The sequence below is a fragment of the Hyla sarda genome, chromosome 9 (assembly GCF_029499605.1).
Source record: "Hyla sarda isolate aHylSar1 chromosome 9, aHylSar1.hap1, whole genome shotgun sequence".
Taxonomy (NCBI): Eukaryota; Metazoa; Chordata; class Amphibia; order Anura; family Hylidae; genus Hyla; species Hyla sarda.
The window spans coordinates 45,215,733-45,234,532 of record NC_079197.1 but is presented as its reverse complement, the minus strand read 5'-3'; the positions used below and the strand labels follow the sequence as shown (position 1 = coordinate 45,234,532).

Sequence of the window (18,800 nt, the reverse complement as noted above, 5' to 3'; positions counted from 1 at the left end):
TCCGGCGGCGGCTCTCGTCTCTCTTTATACACAGATAGGGAGAGACGTGTCACTCAGTGCCGGCAGAGCAGAGAGCAACCGCGGGACACCGCCCCAATGACTAGTTACCCGAGTCCCAGGGCCTTTTAATTTTATGATTTTACTATGATTTATTTAAAACATATTATAGTAAATCATTGTGTCCCAAGACCCCGCTGCTTGTACTTGTTTCATGCTGCAATGTAAAACAGGTGACAGGTTTCCTTTAATATGCTGCTATGTGGCACTCATCTTCTGTAGACATATTTGACTACAGGACATGCCACTGTGAATGAGTTGTCTTATTTGACTTGTTATTTTAATCATGAAGAGCAGATGTAACAACTATTTAAAGGAAATCTGTCAGCTTTGTACCAGGTACAGGCCTGCAGACAGGGGCACAGAGGTAGCAGTCCCACCGGGGCCATGGTGCCTAAGGAGGCCCCAAAGCACATATTCCCCATAAGAGACCAGTATTACAATTGGCATATGGGGCCCTGTTGCAGACTTTGCTTTGGCGGCCCAGAAGCTACAAGCTACGCTTCTGGCTATAGACACTGATGGGTAGGTTACAAGGAGACAGGCTCCATTATAAGTCAATCTCCTGTGACTAGATGGAGATCACTATGAACCAGGTAGTGAAGCGCACAGCTGCGTCATTATACCAGTTATACCAGCTCATTCCAACAAGTGGTGAGTGTCAGAACACGCAGGCGATGACCGATCAAAACTTTTCACAAATCTCATGGGCCCTTTAAGAGGCCAAACAGCAAGGAGAAAACATTCAAACATACAGTTTTTCAGCTATCACTACTTTCCAGTACAGATTAGATTGTATTTATCTGATTAAAAGCTATATAGCTCCATTGCAGTATGATCTGCTGTCTATTGCCATCTACATTTTTATGTATTCCAGGATTTAGCAGAGTAAGAGAAGGTCAGTGCCCCCCCCCCCCCCCCCCCATTGAGCATCCACTGGGACATACACTGATAAGGGCTTCAATTTGTTTTGGACTGTGTCCCATTAACCCTGGACCAAGGACAGTGAAGTTTCATCACATTGTGGAATGTTCCACTGTACAGTGTAAAAGGTGACATATTACAGGTGCTTCTACTAGTTTCCAGCCCCTACATTTCTTTCTGATGTGATGTAGCTTTAAATCACATCAGCGATGAACCCCCCTCAGCAAAGTTTGGAATCTTTCTTACTGGGATGCACTAGCCAAGTGCAGCTTTATCTCCCTTCAGGCGCATGAGTAACAACAGCAATAGGAAACCTTAACATTCAGAGCCATGAAAACAATCATAGCTGCATATTCCAGAGATCTGCAAGGTAAGTCCTACTCGACAGGGACCATCTCCCCATCACACTGCTCCATATAATGCTTGCCATATTGACAATTGTCATGGAGGGATATCCAAGTAAATTAAGTTTATTTCAGGTTGTAATGTCATTCTCTGAGCTCGGTTTTGGGACTTCTTTTATGGGCAATCATTTCTGGTTGGATCCCCCCAATGCCGATAATAATATATCTACCTGTAGGAATGACCATGTGAACAGGGACCATAGAGGCAGAAGAATAAATAGAGAACAATGGGCAAGAAACAAGCTGCTCCATCCAGATAAATACTGGAAGATTACGGCACACATAGGACAATATTTGCTTCTATTTCACATTTTTAAAACACATTTACACAAATACCAGATTATAAACTTCCTGACCTATGAGTGCTGAAATATTATATTATACAAAGACGCAGCTGTGTATTTTATTTCTTCATATGAGATAAGGAATAAATTAAGATTGTGTTAAGGTGCCCATTCATGGGAAGATGCTTGAATTTTAGTTTCAAAGCTTTTGTCGATGTTTTAAGATACTTGACTTTTATCCTTAAAGAGGTATTCCCATTATATATGTGACATTTATAGCAGATCCACAGGATATAACATAAATGTCTGATAGATGCAAAACTCACCTTCAGGACTGGCACATATCTTAAAATCGTGAGCCCCTGGGACCCTTCAGGGTACTGGATGTGGTCGGCAAGCCAAATACAGCTGAGCGGCCAGTTTGCGTAACTAGCATTGACTTTAAACATCGACTTAAAGGGGTACTCCCGTGGAAAACTTTTTTTTTTTTTTTTTAAATAAACTGGTGCCAGAAAGCTAAACAGATTTCTAAATCACTTCTATTAAAAAATCTTAATCCTTCCAGTACTTTTTAGGGTCTTTATACTAAAGAGAAATCCAAAAAAGAAATGCATTTCCTCTGATGTCATGACCACAGTGCTCTCTGCTGACCTCTGCTGTCCATTTTAGGAACTGTCCAGAGCAGCATATGTTTGCTATAGGGATTTTCTCCATCACAGGAAATGTATTTCTTTTTTTTTTTTATTTCTCTTTAGTATACAGCCCCTAAAAAGTACTGAAAGGATTAAGATTTTTTTTTAATAGAAGTGATTTACAAATCTGTTTAACTTTCTGGCACCAGTTGATTTATAAAAAAAAAAGTTTTCCACGGGAGTAACCCTTTAAAGCATTGACTTTTTTTTAAAATCAACTGGTGCCAGAAAGTTAAACAGATTTGTAAATTAGAATAATGCAGAAAAAAACGCACTCACCCGTACATCGTGCATCGATATCTTTATTCCGTGGAACATGTAACAAAGAACACAGGGAACAGGCAGTCGGCAGGAACGCCAAGGAAACACGAGGTGTAGTTACAGCTGTTTCACGGGAACTCAGCCCGCTTCGTCAGACTCCTGTCACTTCTATTAAAGGGGTACTCCAGTGAAAAACAATTTTTTTTTAAATTACTTCAATTAAAAAATCTTAACCCTTCCAAGACTTATCAGCTGCTGTATGCTCCACAGGAAGTTCTTTTCTTTTTACATTTCTTTTCTGTCTGACCACAGTGCTCTCTGCTGATACCTCTGTCTGTCTAGGGAACTTTCAAGAGCAGGAGATGTTTGCTATGGGGATTTGCTCCTGCTCTTGACAGTTCCTGAGACAGACAGAGGTGTCAGCAGAGGGCACTGTGATCAGACAGAAAGGACATTTAAAAAGAAAAGAACTTCCTGTGGAGCATACATTAGCTGATCAGTAAGATCAGGGCCTTTAGGACTTCTTCTTGGAACTGGAGGAATGTCCCTGTGCTGCCAGCGTTCTGGTACAGTACAAAAGAGTTGTACATGGCAACCTGTACCAAGTAGACCGCAACTTTCTTGTACCATACCCGTGTTTTCCGCATGGCGTTATATGGCTTGAGGACTTGATCAGAAAGATCAACTCCCCCCATATACCGATTGTAGTCCAGAATACAATCGGTCTTGAGGACCGTTGTTGTGGTACCTCGCACAGGGACAGGTGAGCTGCCGTTGCCATGAATAGTGGTCAGCATAAGGACATCCCTCTTATCCTTAAACCTGACCAGCAACAGGTTTTCATGGGCACGGGACTCCCCCTTGGGCATAGGTGTCTGCAGAAAATTTAGAGGGAGGCCTCTCTGATTCTTCCGCACGGTCCCACAAGCGGACGTGGATCTGGCGGCAAGGGATGTGAAGAGAGGGATGCTGGTATAAAAGTTATCCACGTACACATGGAAACCCTTATCCAGCAATGGATACATAAGGTCCCAAACATTTTTCCCGCTAACACTCAGAGTGGGGGACAGTGTGTGTGTGGGGGGGGTGTGAGTGCTTGGTGTAACTATTAGATATAACGGTATGTGATTAGAAATGACACACCGTTGTATAAGGGAGGGAAAAAAATTGCAGACAAAAAAAAATGGGGGGGCAAATGCAGCGCCCTGAACCCCTAATAGGGCCCGGGTCACACTGAAAAATTTGTGGTGGACCCTTGGGGACCTATTAGTGGGTCAGGGGGGGGATTTTTTTAAAAACTTTTTTACACTCACTCCTACCTTGCCCTGGAGTGTATTCTTTCCCTGCTCTGTCCCTGCAGATCTTCTTCCCTGAGGGGGCTCTGAACTCAGTTAACGGGCAGAGCTGCAAGAAGATGCAGTTAACCCCTCCCCTGCCGGCTGCTATTGGCTGGACGATCATAACGCTTTCAATTTTGCACATAAAATTCCATATGGCTTATTTTTTGCGCCACCAATTCTACTTTGCAGTGACATTAGTCATTTATCGTCCAGCCAATAGAAGCTCCTGGGGGGGGGGGTGACGAAATCGCCACCTCCCCATAGATGCAGTGGGTGATAGGGGGTGTATTGTACACCACCGATCACCTTGTATCTCCGGGTCATTGGGTCACACGTGACCCGTATGACCCGAATCCCGGCAGATCATTAGTGTGAATTCACTAACGATCTGCCGCGATCACCGACACGGGGGGGTCTGATGACCCCCCCTCGGCATTTGCACGGGATGCCTGCTGAACGATATCAGCAGGCATCCCGGTCCGGTCCCCGCCCGGCGTGCGGCAGGGACCGAAATTTCCACTGGCGTATGGATACGTCCTGGGTCCTTAAGTACCAGAAAGCCAGGGCGTATCCATACCCCCTAGGTCCTTAAGGGGTTAATAGAAGTGACAAACAGCAGAATATAGCAATCTTTGCTGTTTTATTCCTTTGCAACATTGGCAGTCTGTAATAAATACAATTATATGTCAATAATTTGGATATTTCAAGATGTGGTTATACAAATTATGTTTATTTTTTGTTTGTTTTTTCTATATTAAATCATAAAAAAAATTTTTTTTTCTATATTGAATCATAAATAAGAAGGTGTGAGAATTTCTAAAATATTTTTTTTACTTCCAATTTTAGCATGTGATTGCTCAGTAACTTTTTACAATAATTGCAGTGTATTGTCATTTTACCAGTCTCCTATTACACCCTGTCTTTGTCAGGGTGCAATGGGAGTTCAACCAATGCAACCTAACAGCACCCAGGACAGGGTGATGAAGGGCCTCCTTCTCTGTCTTAACCATCCGGATGCCGAGATTAGAGTTATCAGCTGTTGCAAGGATGTGTCAGTCAGTCTGCTCTATAATCCCCAAGCACATCTCTGCTGTATATGTTTGACATAATGGGTTAAGTGGTTAAACATTACCTGTCACCTCTCCTGACATGTCTACTTTATTAAATGACTGTATTCCTAATAACTTTCTAGCTTGTTTTATAGATCTGCATTGGGCCATTGCTGTTATCTACCTCAGCATATTATGAATACATTGACACCTGGGTGTTACCAGTTGGGGGTGTGCACCCTACACAGTCAGTCTGGCACTATTCAATCAATGCTGTCAGGTTGTAGAGACACACCCCTTTGACAAGGGGAGAGGTAAGACCTAGTTGTCAATACATTCAAATCTGGTAAGAAAGCAAAAAAATGAGTGCAAAGTTGTAAGAAAAGAATATACCAAAATTGCTATTTAATAGGAAATACAAGTATTTACTTAATGTCTTAGGAACCAGGCCATTTTTTTCAAACCACCCAGCAACGGTGACTTCCGGTGTTTTGAAGATCTGTGCACACTAGCTTCTAGCTTTTCCCAATGTGCTGAGCCTGCTATGCTGCAGAATGGTGCTCCACTCATGTGGATGAGAGCTGATAGGCTGCAGAGCGTTTAATGGGCATGGTCATTAAAACACATTTTTGCTGTTGTACTCCTTATGGTAAATAAAAAAATCTTTCTAATGTACTTAGTTAAAAAAAAAAAAAATTAGTTTTCTATGTTTCATTTGTGTTTAAAGAAGTTGCCACTAGGTGTCTCCCTAATTATACAGAGCATATATATTCCCCCATCTCTTGCACAGACTGGACTCCTGCTGGCCTGGCAGAAGTCTAAAATCAGCAAGTGCAGTCTGGAGTGCTGAGAGGGAGGGGGGCTGAGCTCACTTAATATCCGTTTGGTTCAGCCAGGACCCATGGCTAATGTCATACATCGACGATCAAGCCGATGCCTGGCAGTAACTGAACTATTTTACACGCCACGATCAAAGTAGATGCGACATCTAAAATGCCGAAAATACACTGCAGGTAGCTCAGTGAGTTGATCAGGATCATCGCAGGGAAATTGGGATGTTCCAATCAGCTAAGAGGACGGTAGGAGGGCCCTTACCTACCTCCTCACCATCAGATCGGTTCTCCAAAGCTCAAGGCGCAAAGGCAGGCTGGAGCAAAGGAGTACTGATAACACTGATCAATGCTATGCTATGGCATATGGGGGAACTATTCTGCACCTTATGTGGGGGAACTATTCTGCCCCTTATGTGGGGAACTATACTGCACCTAATGTGGGGGAACTATACTGCCAACCTAATGTGGGAAAACTATACTGCCAACCTAATGTGGGGGAACTTATACTGCCAGCCTAATGTCGGGGAACTATACTGCCAGCCTAATGTGGGGGAACTATAGTTATAACCTAATGTGGGGGAACTATGCTGCCAACCTAATGTGGGGGAACTACAACCTAATGTGGAGGAACTACAACCTAATGTGGGGAGACTTATACTGCCAGCCTAATGTGGGGGAACTGTGCTGCCAATCTAATGTGGGGGAACTACAACCTAATGTGGGGGACTATACTGCCAGCCTAATGTGGGGGAACTGTGCTGCCAATCTAATGTGGGGGAACTACAACCTAATGTGGGGGAACTACAACCTAATGTGGGGGAACTACAACCTAATGTGGGGGAACTATACTGCCAACCTAATGAGGGGGAACTACAACCTAATGTGGGGGAACTATACTGCCAGCCTAATGTGAGGGAACTACAACCTAATGTGGGGAAACTACAGCCTAATGTGGGGGAACTATACTGACAACCTAATGTGGGGGAATTACAACCTAATGTGGGGGAACTATACTGACAACCTAATGTGGGGGAACTATACTGCCAATCTAATGTGGGGGAACTATGCTGCCACCCTAATGTGGGGGAACTATACAAAAATATAAAATTGTACTATTCTGATCCCTATAACTCTTTTATTTTTCTGTATTTGGGGATGTATGAGGGTCATTTTTTTGCAGTGATTTGTAGTTTTTTATCGGTACTATTTTTTTTTTGATGGGACTTTTCAATAGCTTTTTAGATTTTTTTTTTACGGTATTTGAAGTGACCAAAAATGTGCAAATCTTGTCAGTGAACTATTACGACTTTTGGGGCCCCATTTTTATTTTGCCAAGGGCCATGCTAAGCCTAAAACCGGCCCTGGTAGGTCGGACATGCTCCTCCTCCAGACCTCCCCTGTAGCATGCGCGGCACGTACTGTGACATCACGCGGAGGCAGAGTCACGGCAACGCAAGGGTGAGGGCGGCACGGCCAGGTGGTTACTGCGCAATACCAGCGGCAGTACTCTCGGTATCCCGCTCTCCCAGAATTGCTTACGGCAGCCAATATCTGCTAGAGGTGATTTTTTTCATTTTTAAATCATCTAATTATTATTATTATTATTATGATAGGGTACGCTAGCACTACCATCTTTCTATGGATTCTCTAGTTAGTTAGTCACCTTAATGTTTTAGTTTTTTATTTTAAACATATTTTTTGTGGTTTTCAATCAACTGAACAACAGACATATAAACAGTTCCGATAGACCCTCCCCCTCCACTTCCGACAAAGTCATGCCAATGGAACAGCAACACAAGAACTGAGACAAATATCCATCATTGAGGGAAGGGAGGCCACACAGAACAACAACACATGGAGACCACATTACTGACAATTCCATGCACACACACACATCCAAACATACCCTAAAAGCTCCTCGAGTCCAAGGTAGCCATTATATGTCTGAGAGGCTCCCCGAACTGGAGGATCAGTAGAGACATCCAACAAGAACCACGGAACCCAGACCTTATCAAATTTTTTTGGACATTTCCTACTTACATAAAGGGCATGGTATAATGGGACATATTTATTAACTATGGCTATCCACCGGGTCAGAGGGGGTGAGGACACATCCTTCAAGGCCATCACTATAACTTTACACGCACAAAACAAGAGGAAGCGAACCAAAACATGTTTATAAGAGCCGGTCTCCAACCCATTAATAACCCCCAGAAAACACACCTCTGGCGTTAAAACAAAAGGGAATTCCAAGTGATCTGACAAGAAAGTCATTATCTCCCTCCAAAAGGGCACAACGCAGGAGCAAGTCCAAACCGCATGTAGGAAGGTGCCCCTCTCTCTCCCACACCTAAAACATATATTCAACCTCGATAACCCCATCCTATGTAATCTAACTGGAGTATAATGCAAACGAAGGATGAACCTAGATTGAATAAGCATATCCAGAGCATTAACTACTGTAGGGTAGTACGTCTTAACCACCTCCTTCCACATATCCTCCGAAAGACTGGGAATATCCTCAACCCACTTCAACTGCGCCACCACAAAGGGTTCGGACCCACTGATTGCAACAAAGCATAACTCTGGGTGAGAGGCTTAGCCAGGTCGGTGGTCCTCAGGAGCAGCTCCAATTCATTAAAGGCAGGGAACTAAATTGTGCAGAGACCGCATGTCGCAACTGAAAATACCGGAAGTGGGCATCCCGAGGGACATTAAAACGATCCCTAACCTCAGCAAATGAAGGAAAGACACAGTCATCCGCAAACAAGTGCATGGCAAACTTGATTCCTAGGGAGCTCCAAAAACCATCTGCCTCCAACCCCCGTAGGTGTTCCAAATGTGGATTACCCCACAGGGGTGCTCTTGGAGAGAAAACTCGCTGGGGGAAGCGCCCACTAACCACCGACCAGACCGCAGCCACCGTCTTAATAGGGGACGGTAAGGACAGAGAGGGAACATATCTGTATATTAGTCAGCGTCTCATAAGAACCCAGGAGAACGCCAGAGCCGTGAAGACATTTGAAAGGTCCAGGTCGATCCACCAGGCCACGTACACCAGCTATGAGGCTAAAAAATAATTATGCATATTGGGGGCGGCTAGTTCCCCCCGCTGCTTAGGCGCCTGGAGCAGAGCCTGTCCCAGCCTCGGAGGTTTATTCTGCCAGTAGAAGGATCTCAGAGCCCGGTTAAGTTTAACAAAAAAAACCCTTGGGAGGAATGATGGGGGACAGGTGAAAGAGGTAGAGGAACTTGGGAAGAAAGATAATTTTAAAAATGTTAACTCTACCAGCCAAGGACAAGGGTAAGGTGTCCCACGCTTGCAATCGAGTAAGCATAGTGGTGAGCAGGGGTCCAAATTAAGGGCCATAAACAGAGTTGTTAGGGGACACTTCCACCCCCAAATATTTAAAGTGGGACACTGCCTGCAACCCATTAGGGAGTACAGAGGGCAAACCCCCCGCACAGGACAAGGACATTATGGATGATTTAGCCCAGTTAACCCGCAGACCTGAGACCTCCCCATACATCTCCAACAAACAGAATAAAGCATCTAGGGAGTCACCCACATCAGTAAAGTACACTAAGGTATCATCTGCATAGAGAGATATCTTCTCGGTCATGGAACCCCCAGAGATCCCCTTAATTTAGGTAGAGGAGCGAACTGCCGCTGCCAGGGGATCTAACGCTAAAGCAGAGAGAAAGGGAGATAGGGGGCTCCCTTGCCTAGTGCCCCTGCCCAACTGGAAGGATCCGGAGATCTCTAAATTAGTGCATACTCGGGCCCTAGGGGAGTCATACAGCAACTGAACCCATTTCTGAAAAACAGGTCCGAAGCGGAGGATTCGCATCAGGCACAAAATATAGGGCCACTCAACAGAATCAAAAGCCTTATAGACATCTAGGCTGACCACATAACCAGGGGATCTGCACCCCTCCTCTGAGGAAATGTTAAGCTGGAGCCTTATAACATTAACATCCGTCGCCCGCCCAGGTATGAACCCAGTCTGGACAGGATGAACTACAGAGGAAATGACCCCCCTGAGCCTGTTCGCCAGGATCTACGCTAGAATTTTGATATCTACATTGAGGAGGAAAATGGGATGATAAGAGTCTAGCAAGGGCGGATCTTTACCAGGCCTAGGTAGTACCACAATCAAAGCCTCGCTCATAGAGTCCGGCAGGGTACCAGACTCCAATGCCACCGTATACAGATTAAGTAGGATGGGGATCAATTTCTCCTCATCCAGCCTGTACCAGTCCCCACCAATCCATCAAGTCCCAGAGTCTTCCCAGAGGGCAAGTCTTTAATAACCCTGGACACCTCATCAGCTGTCAGTGGGGCCTCCAGACCCGAGGACTGGAGCGAGGTCAACGGGACAAGGGGAAGTGCTCTCAGGAAGGATAGTATATTCTCAGAGGCCACCCCAGAGGGGGAGGAATATAGGGAGCTATAGAAGGAGTGGAATACCTCATTAATGACTGACGGGGCAGAGCTAAGGGACCCATCCCGAGTGCGCACACAGGGTATGGAAGCCACAGGACGGCTCTCCCTAGACAAGTAAGCCAGAAGTTTCCCATTCTTATCCCCCAATTCAAATATAGCGACCTCCCTTGCTGACAATTGTATGTGAACCCAACCTTTCTGGACAATCAACAGAGACCTCTGAGCCCTAGCCCACTCCCTCCTCCTCCGCCTGAAGCCACCCAGGATGCATTCTCCACAAGAGGGAGGGCCTAGAGCCTAGGGACAAGGTAACAATCAAGGCAGAATGATCTGAGATCCCTCTACTAGTATAGCACACCTCACTCACCGCCTGCAGTAGGTCAGCCGCAGCAAAGGCAAGATCGATTCGGGAGAAGGTTCTATGCACCGAGGAGTAGTAAGAGAAGACGGAGTCGTCCGGGTATTTTCATCGCCAAAGGTCGATAAGGCCCAACCCCAGACACCAAGAAGAGGATCCGGGGTCCACAGCACTGGTGCGATCGAGCCGGGGGTCAGGAACCACATTGAAGTCTCCTTTAATGTTTTAGTTTAACAGCTTTAAAGATAACAGCTATTGTTTATTTTATATATATTTTTCAGATTTTTTTTTCCTCAGCCATGTAAACTAAGAGTTTATTTCTTCTTCCTCCTTCATGCTGCATTTTTATCTCATTTACTCATTCGTTCAGCCTCAGTCAGACCCATCTGTACCACATATTAAAGGGGCAAATGGCTACATACGTGAGTTTGTGCTTTAGGGTGCACACCCTAATGCAATAGGCTGCACACGCCTATGCTTAGCTGCCCATAGCAATAAATGACAGCACATATTTCATTTTCAAGAGCTTCCATAGTTTGACATAAGATATTCTTGGAATTTACAAGAACAGGGTCTGTTGTGACAGTAAAGAAAAACTTTCAGAATAAAATTTAGTAAATGTGCTACACATAGAAACTGATTCAGGCTGGGTTTACATCACGTTTACTGCCTCTGATGCACAGATACGATTTCTGAAACTCAAATAGGTGGAAATCGCAACTGTTCCCGGACAGGCAGTGGACAGGTACGGACTGTCCGGGAACATATACTGAAACTGCCTCGATTTCCAGCCCTTGTCAAAAAACGTATGCGCTCAGAAAATGATCCGATCGTAGTCAGTAGCTCAAATCATGAACTAGGGCTGGGCGGTATACCAGTTCATACCGAATACCGAAATCTTTGTCCTGCCCAATATGAATTTTAACCCATACCGCAATACCGGTTTGGCCCCTCCCCCTCAGGAATAAATGAATTATCAGCCCAGCACTGCGCTGCCCTCCTCGTCCTCCTGTTTGTTGCTGGCGGCCGGTGCTGACACTCTATACTGTATGCTGTACTGTATCCCTATGCCCGGGCTGCAAAAAATAAACAAAATAAACTTTAACTCACCTCCCGTTGGTCCGGTACCGGCCTCACCTGCTTCCTTGGGACGGGAACGTCGGACAGCTGTCAGCCTATCACCGGCCGCAGTGATGTTCCGCCTCGGCCGGTGATAGGTTGAGCCCACTGTCATGTAAGAAGCCGGCTGGCTTCTTATATGACAGTGGGCTCAGCCTATCACCAGCCGAGGCGGAACATTGCTGCGGCCGGTGATAGGCTAACTGCTGTCCGATGTTCCCGTCCCAAGAAAGAACGTAAAGGCAGATTTGGAACGTGCGTTAAAGTTGATTTTGTTTACCTTTTGCAGCCTTGGCATAGGGATACAGCGTACAGTTTAGAGTGTCAGGGCTGGCGGCCCGCAACAAACTGGAGGACGAGGAGGGCAGCGCTTGCGGGTGATATGTGAGTATTTACCCCGAAGGGGACAGCACAGCGTTGGGCTGATAATACATTTTTTTTGGGGGGGGGGGGGGGGGAGGGGGGGGAAATACCGTTATATACCGTGGAACTGCCACAAGGTACAAAAATACTGTGATACACATATTTGGGCATACCGCCCAGCCCTATCATAAACCTAGCCTTAGCTTTGGGTGACACAGTTCGAAACTACTGGGTTTTTACTTTATGGGAAAAGTCCAGGCCGCCCAGGGACTTCCAAAGAGAAAGTTAACAGGATTTAAACCTTGTACGAGTGTAGTGCAATAAAGTCCACTTGGCGGACCAGTATAGAACTTTAGGTGCCACAAACACAATATTGTGCTGTAAACCATACTGATTACATCTGTTTCAGGAGCTAAAACCATATAACAAACCAAAAAGCCATTTTGATGTTCGCTGACACCTGAATGAAAATCTACTGGATCATTGGCATGTTGGAACGTTGCGATTTCTTTCTGTGGGGCTACAGTCTGAATGAACCTGAGACAACGCATCACTGAAACAGTGGAGTCTATGGAGGAAATTCATCCAAACTTTTGTAGAGGAAAAGTCAACCAGTTGCCCATAGCAACCAATCAGATCAATTCTTTCATTTTTGAAGAGGCCTCTGAAAAATAAAAGAAGCAATCTGATTGGTTGTTATGAGCAACTGGTCAAGTTTTCCCCAGCACAGGTCTTGATGAATCTCCCCCCTATATCTGAGGATATGCTGACATGTGTCTGGACAGAATTGGACTACCGCCTAGACTTATGACATGTCACCAATGGAAACTTTGAAAACTTGTAGTGTATAGATGAAACTTAAATAGATCATGTTTCTTTTCTGGTTAATAACCTTTTATTATATTTTCTCAGTTATGAATACCAAGACTATAATTTTGCACCATCTTTTTTTGAATCATCCTGTCTATATGAAGTACAAATGTGCTGCTTACATATGTATGATGTATTAGCTGTTCATAATAATCTATATAATATATTAAATGAGATCTTGAAACCTTTATGCATTTTAGGGAGCAGACTGACACTGCGCTCTGCACTACAATCTCTATCTGCTGCCACTACACCCCCCCAAGAGCAGCTCCGATCATGTATGCGGCTGTTCAGTATCATTCAATGGATATTTTCTTTTTTACTCATGGGTAAGTTGTGTAATTTGTAGTAGAACACAAAAGCGCACATTATGGGATAAATTAATCATTGGCAATGTTTTTACTCCACTTTTTTTTGGCTTGCACTGTTTTCCTTATCCCAAAGATCTGCACCACATTTTTCATACTGTAATGTGATGTATGATGAGTTTGGAACATCTCTTTTGTCTTGTGGAGTGAGATTGTACTAATAATTTTTAGTAAATTGCAAAAAATAGCTTTATCTATAATTGAAAACCTTACACCCCACTCCAGCCTTACACCCCTGATATCTGTCAAAACGAGAAACTAGCAAACAAAGCTCAATTGCTCCCATAAATGGTGCAAATATATAATGAATATGCCGAGATGAAGTTTACCATGAGGAAAATTAGGCAAATTACGCCAAAATATAGGCCAATAATACCAATAATTCCAATAACAACATGTGCAATACATGTTTTCCTGAGTTATAGAAACACTGTAGCTCACGGTGCTACATTGTTCTGTATACTCCCATTTACTTTTACAGGAGTAACTTTTAGAACACCCAATTTCTACATGCCAGCCATCAGTGGCTACTGCAACCAAAATGGATGGGTCAGGGGGAGGCCAGAAGTGGGACTAGCATATTGTGCCGTTTGTATACTAGATATTAATTTCATCCCCTTACAAATGATTGACAGCTACTAATGTGTACAGTCATTACAGTACAGTATTTTTATTTTTTTTAAAGCCCTATTAATTTAAAGCGCTGCACATGTAAAAATCCTGAATACCTATTGAGATACTTTAGGACTGGAGCTGAGAAACTTTGAGATATATATATAAAGAGAAACAGCACAACTACCTAATACACGAGTGCACGCTGCTGTGGCAAATATGTATAGGGTTGTTTTTTTTAAACCATGTTCTATGTTATCTTCCACCAGGATTATTGGCTCTTGTGGTATTTATTTTTCTATTCTTCACACATCTCTGGCCAATATCTGCTATGTACTTCAGCTGGGTCTTATTAGACTGGAAAACACCAGAAACAGGTAAAAAAAACAATAAATATGACAAATATGACATTTTGTTAAAAGGTAAGAGTGTTACTGTCACTTTAAAAATAATGTTGACATGTCACATAGACATGTCAGATGTTTTTATGGGGTGGGTTAGAGTGTTGGGACACCCAGGGCTGGTGCAAGGATTTTTGCCACCCTAGGCAAAAGCTAATTTTGCTTCTCTCTTGACATGCCGCATGCTGGCTGAGTGAGTGGTTCGGATGCTAGTTGTCTATCTTTCTTGCAGCAGGCAGAGTGGCAACCCCCCCCCCCCCCCCCCCCATCAAGAGGGTGCCCTAGGCGGCTTCCTATATTGCCTATAGGCAGAGCCGGCCCTGGAGACACCTACCCATTGCAAGATAAAGCCCAAAGAAGCCCTCGGTCAAGCACTTCACTCTGCAGCTCGCTGTTTCCCTAACTTGGCTCCTTTGTAAGGGTCTTTTAACATGGCCCATTCAAACTTCTGAATTTCCACAAAAATTCTGAAGTGTGAATGGGAGTGCAGAGTCCAATAGAAGTCTATAAGCTTTAATTTGAGGCAGAATTCCGCAAGCGGAAATTCTGCCGTGTGAAAGTCTAAAGAGTCTGTTTTATGTAAGACAGAGCAGCAAACTAAGGAGTAAAGCAGCTCTATCTAGCAATCAGTGGAGGGTCTGAACACCCAGACCACGTCTGATCAAAACTTTTTACATATCTGGGTCACATGTCACAAAAGTCAACCCACCTTTATACAGCATTTACATGGGTATTTTAATCCTAGAATGTCATTGCTTATTGCTAGAACATGCTATAGCATTATGATCAGTGGGAATCTGATCCCTGAACACTAACCAATACTAATGAAAGGGACAGTGGTCCATTTGGCAGTCCTTCTACACAGTCAAGTCCCCGGTCTAGCTATATGTCATCACTTCCTATTGGAAAACAATTGATATTACACCAGGATAACAGCATAACACTAGAAACTAGGAATAGTGACTTGATATTTTTCCATTCATTATCAGAATGGACATAAATATTTATTGCTCTTTCAAAAAAAAATAAAAAAATCATCCAAACTTTTGTCATGCCTATTGCCAATTGCAAAACAGTCTTTGAAGTTGATGCTGTTGGAAGCAGGAAATACAGGCGAGCGCACAGAATGACTTTACAAAGGCCAAATTGTGGTGGCTAGTGAACTGGTATGCAATTGTTGGTATCTATGAAAACAAGATAAAGAAAGGACAACCAATGAACTGGCAACTGGGTCATGGGTGCCCAAAGTTCAAGAAGAGTAGAGCGAAGAGTGTGCTACTGCAGCACAAATTACCAAAAATAAATGTTGGCTATGATAGAGCACATCATGGCTTTCTGTATATAGATAGGGCTGTGTAACTGCAGACAGAGTTTACATTCTGATTCCTGTCTACTATAGGTGCCTACAATGGGCACATGAGCATCAGAATTTTACCATGAAGTAATGAAAGAAAGTGGTCTGATGAATCTTAATTTTTTACCTTATACTGTATTGATCTAACAAAATTGGTTAGCTGTGTAAAAGATGTCACCAGGATGCCAAGGAGGAATCTAAGCAATATTCTGCTTGGAAACCTTGGGTCCTGGTACTCATGTGGATGTTACTTTGACAATTACCACAAACATAAACATTGTTGCAGACCAAGTCAACTCTTTGATAGCAACAGTATTCTCAAATGGCAATGGCCTCTTTCAGCAAAACAATGCTCCCTGCCAAACTGCAAAAATTGGATTGGATTGTGGAGCATGGCAAGGAGTTGACATGGCCTCCAACTTCCCCAGATCTCAAACCTATGAATCATTGGGGTGGTTTGCAGCTGAGCAAAGAGGACGCACAGTCCATGAGCTCCTGCTTCTAAGGACTGTCCATTCTCCTTTTTCTAATAGTCTGCTAACCAATCCCTGTAGAAGTGTCCTTTCTGTACTTCTCTGTATTTCCTACCACTTTTATCTAATTTGGACCTACTGTCCCACAACTGCTCCAGAGGCCAAACTGCCATAAACATGGTGACCCCAGGGTTTTCTAAATGGCTTAGCCGAGGAAGCTACATGTGCATGTAACCAGGTATAAATGGAAGTAGAGATTGCTGAGCCTGGTAGAGACAACTGGCATTGGTGTGATGCCCACAGGTTCTGTGCTTTCTCTGTTAAAGGGTACCTCTCCTCAAAAAAACTTTTGATATATTATAGATTAATGTATGCAGAATAACTTTACAATTGCATGTTATTAAAAAATATGCTTCTTTCTATTTAATTTTCCACTTTGAAGAAATGACCACTAGGGGTCTCCCTACCAGTCCTGGCAGCAAGCATTTCAGACTTATGCTGGAGTCCTAAACACTACGAGCTGCCAGTCTGCTTTGTTCACAAAGGAGAACACTCAGAGCTGCCAGCCTGCTTTGTTCACAGCCTGTTTGGCTGTGAACAAAGCAGGCTGGCAGCTCTGAATGTTTAGGACTCCAGTAGGAGTCAGAAATGCTTGCTGACAGGACTGATCGGGAAAAATACAATAGAAAGAAGAATATTTTTCATTAACATGCTATTGGTTATTCAACATTCATTAATCTAAAATATATCAAAAGTTTATTTGATGAGAGGTACCCTTTAAAGCAGACAACCTCACAGAGCAGTACCGGAGACAGAAGCCTGGTGCTGGCCTACTGCCATCACTGTCCACAACAGAGTGAGCAGAAAAGGAATATGACCTCCACAACTTTAATACCAGGGCACTTAATTTAAGCAAGTGCTCCTGGGAAAGAACACTTACACAAAAGAAGACAGTTCAGTGACGAAGCGCCAGTGAGCGTGATACGGTCTGTGGCCGGCGTCTGAGGCTTCCCTCGTTACGCCTTCGCCTCCCCGCCATGGAATACCGGGACTGAGCCACAGCCTTCAGCCTCCGTATAGAAGTCGAAGTGTGAGTGCATCGTTACTTTTATTCTATGGTTGCTAAAGTTCAGTGAGTACTTCATCTAATGTGACTATAACTCTAAAAAACCAGTCTACTACTCTCACAGTGCTGACAACTAATTGGACTACACTGTTCTGCCTGTCCTCTTAACCCCTTAAGGACGCAGGACGTAAATGTACGTCCTGGTGAGGTGGTACTTAACGCACCAGGACGTACATTTACGTCCTAAGCATAACCGCGGGCATCGGAGCGATGCCAGTGTCATGCGCGGCTGATCCCGGCTGCTGATCGCAGCCAGGGACCCGCCGGCAATGGTCGACGCCCGCGATCTCGCGGGCGTCCGCCATTAACCCCTCAGGTGCCGGGATCAATACAGATCGCGGTTCGCGATTTAAATGAACGATCGGATCGCCCGCAGCGCTGCTGCGGGGATCCGATCATTCAGAACGCCGCACGGAGGTCCCCTCTCCTTCCTCCGTGCGGCTCCCGGCGTCTCCTGCTCTGGTCTGTGATCGAGCAGACCAGAGCAGAAGATAGCCGATAACACTGATCTGTTCTATGTCCTATACATAGAACAGATCAGTATTAGCAATCATGGTATTGCTATGAATAGTCCCCTATGGGGACTATTCAAGTGTAAAAAAAAATGTAAACAAAATGTAAAAGTAAAAAAAAAGTGAAAAATCCCCTCCCCCAATAAAAAAGTAAAACGTCCGTTTTTTCCTATTTTACCCCCAAAAAGCGTAAAAAACATTTTTTATAGACATATTTGGTATCGCCGCGTGCGTAAATGTCCGAACTATTAAAATAAAATGTTAATGATCCCGTACGGTGAACGGCGTGAACGAAAAAAAATAAAAAAGTCAAAAATTCCTACTTTTTTAATACATTTTATTTAAAAAAAAATTATAAAAAATGTATTAAAAGTTTTTTATATGCAAATGTGGTATCAAAAAAAAGTACAGATCATGGCGCAAAAAATGAGCCCCCATACCGCCACTTATATGGAAAAATAAAAAAGTTAGAGGTCATCAAAATAAAGGGATTATAAACGTACTAATTTGGTTAAAAAGTTTGTGATTTTTTTTAAGCGCAACAATAATATAAAAGTATATAATAATGGGTATCATTTTAATCGTATTGACCCTCAGAATAAAGAACACGTCATTTTTACCATAAATTGTACGGCGTGAAAACAAAACCTTCCAAAATTAGCAAAATTGCGTTTTTCGTTTTAATTTCCCCACAAAAATAGTGTTTTTTGGTTGCGCCATACATTTTATGATATAATGAGTGATGTCATTACAAAGGACAACTGGTCGCGCAAAAAACAAGCCCTCATACTAGTCTGTGGATGAAAATATAAAAGAGTTATGATTTTTAGAAGGCGAGGAGGAAAAAATGAAAACGTAAAAATTAAATTGTCTGAGTCCTTAAGGCCAAAATGGGCTGAGTCCTTAAGGGGTTAAAGGAAATCTCTGTTTTGTTTGGATTAAAAATACCTTCA

General features: G+C 43.6%; 1 protein-coding gene across 2 annotated transcripts in view; it reads left to right on the top strand.

Annotated features, from left to right (window-relative positions):
* The first annotated feature begins 1,239 nt into the window (after window positions 1-1,239).
* Window positions 1,240-18,800, top strand: part of LOC130291014 (diacylglycerol O-acyltransferase 2-like) — a 49,669-nt gene continuing 32,108 nt past the window's right edge. Inside the window, exons 1-3 of one of the 2 annotated variants that reach the window (XM_056539332.1) lie at window positions 1,240-1,351; window positions 13,202-13,330; window positions 14,251-14,358. In XM_056539332.1, coding sequence (XP_056395307.1) covers window positions 1,312-1,351; window positions 13,202-13,330; window positions 14,251-14,358 — 277 coding nt within the window. In that variant the 5' untranslated portion in view covers window positions 1,240-1,311. The remainder of the gene's footprint in view (window positions 1,352-13,201; window positions 13,331-14,250; window positions 14,359-18,800) is intronic. The other variant, XM_056539333.1, reaches the window with a different exon arrangement.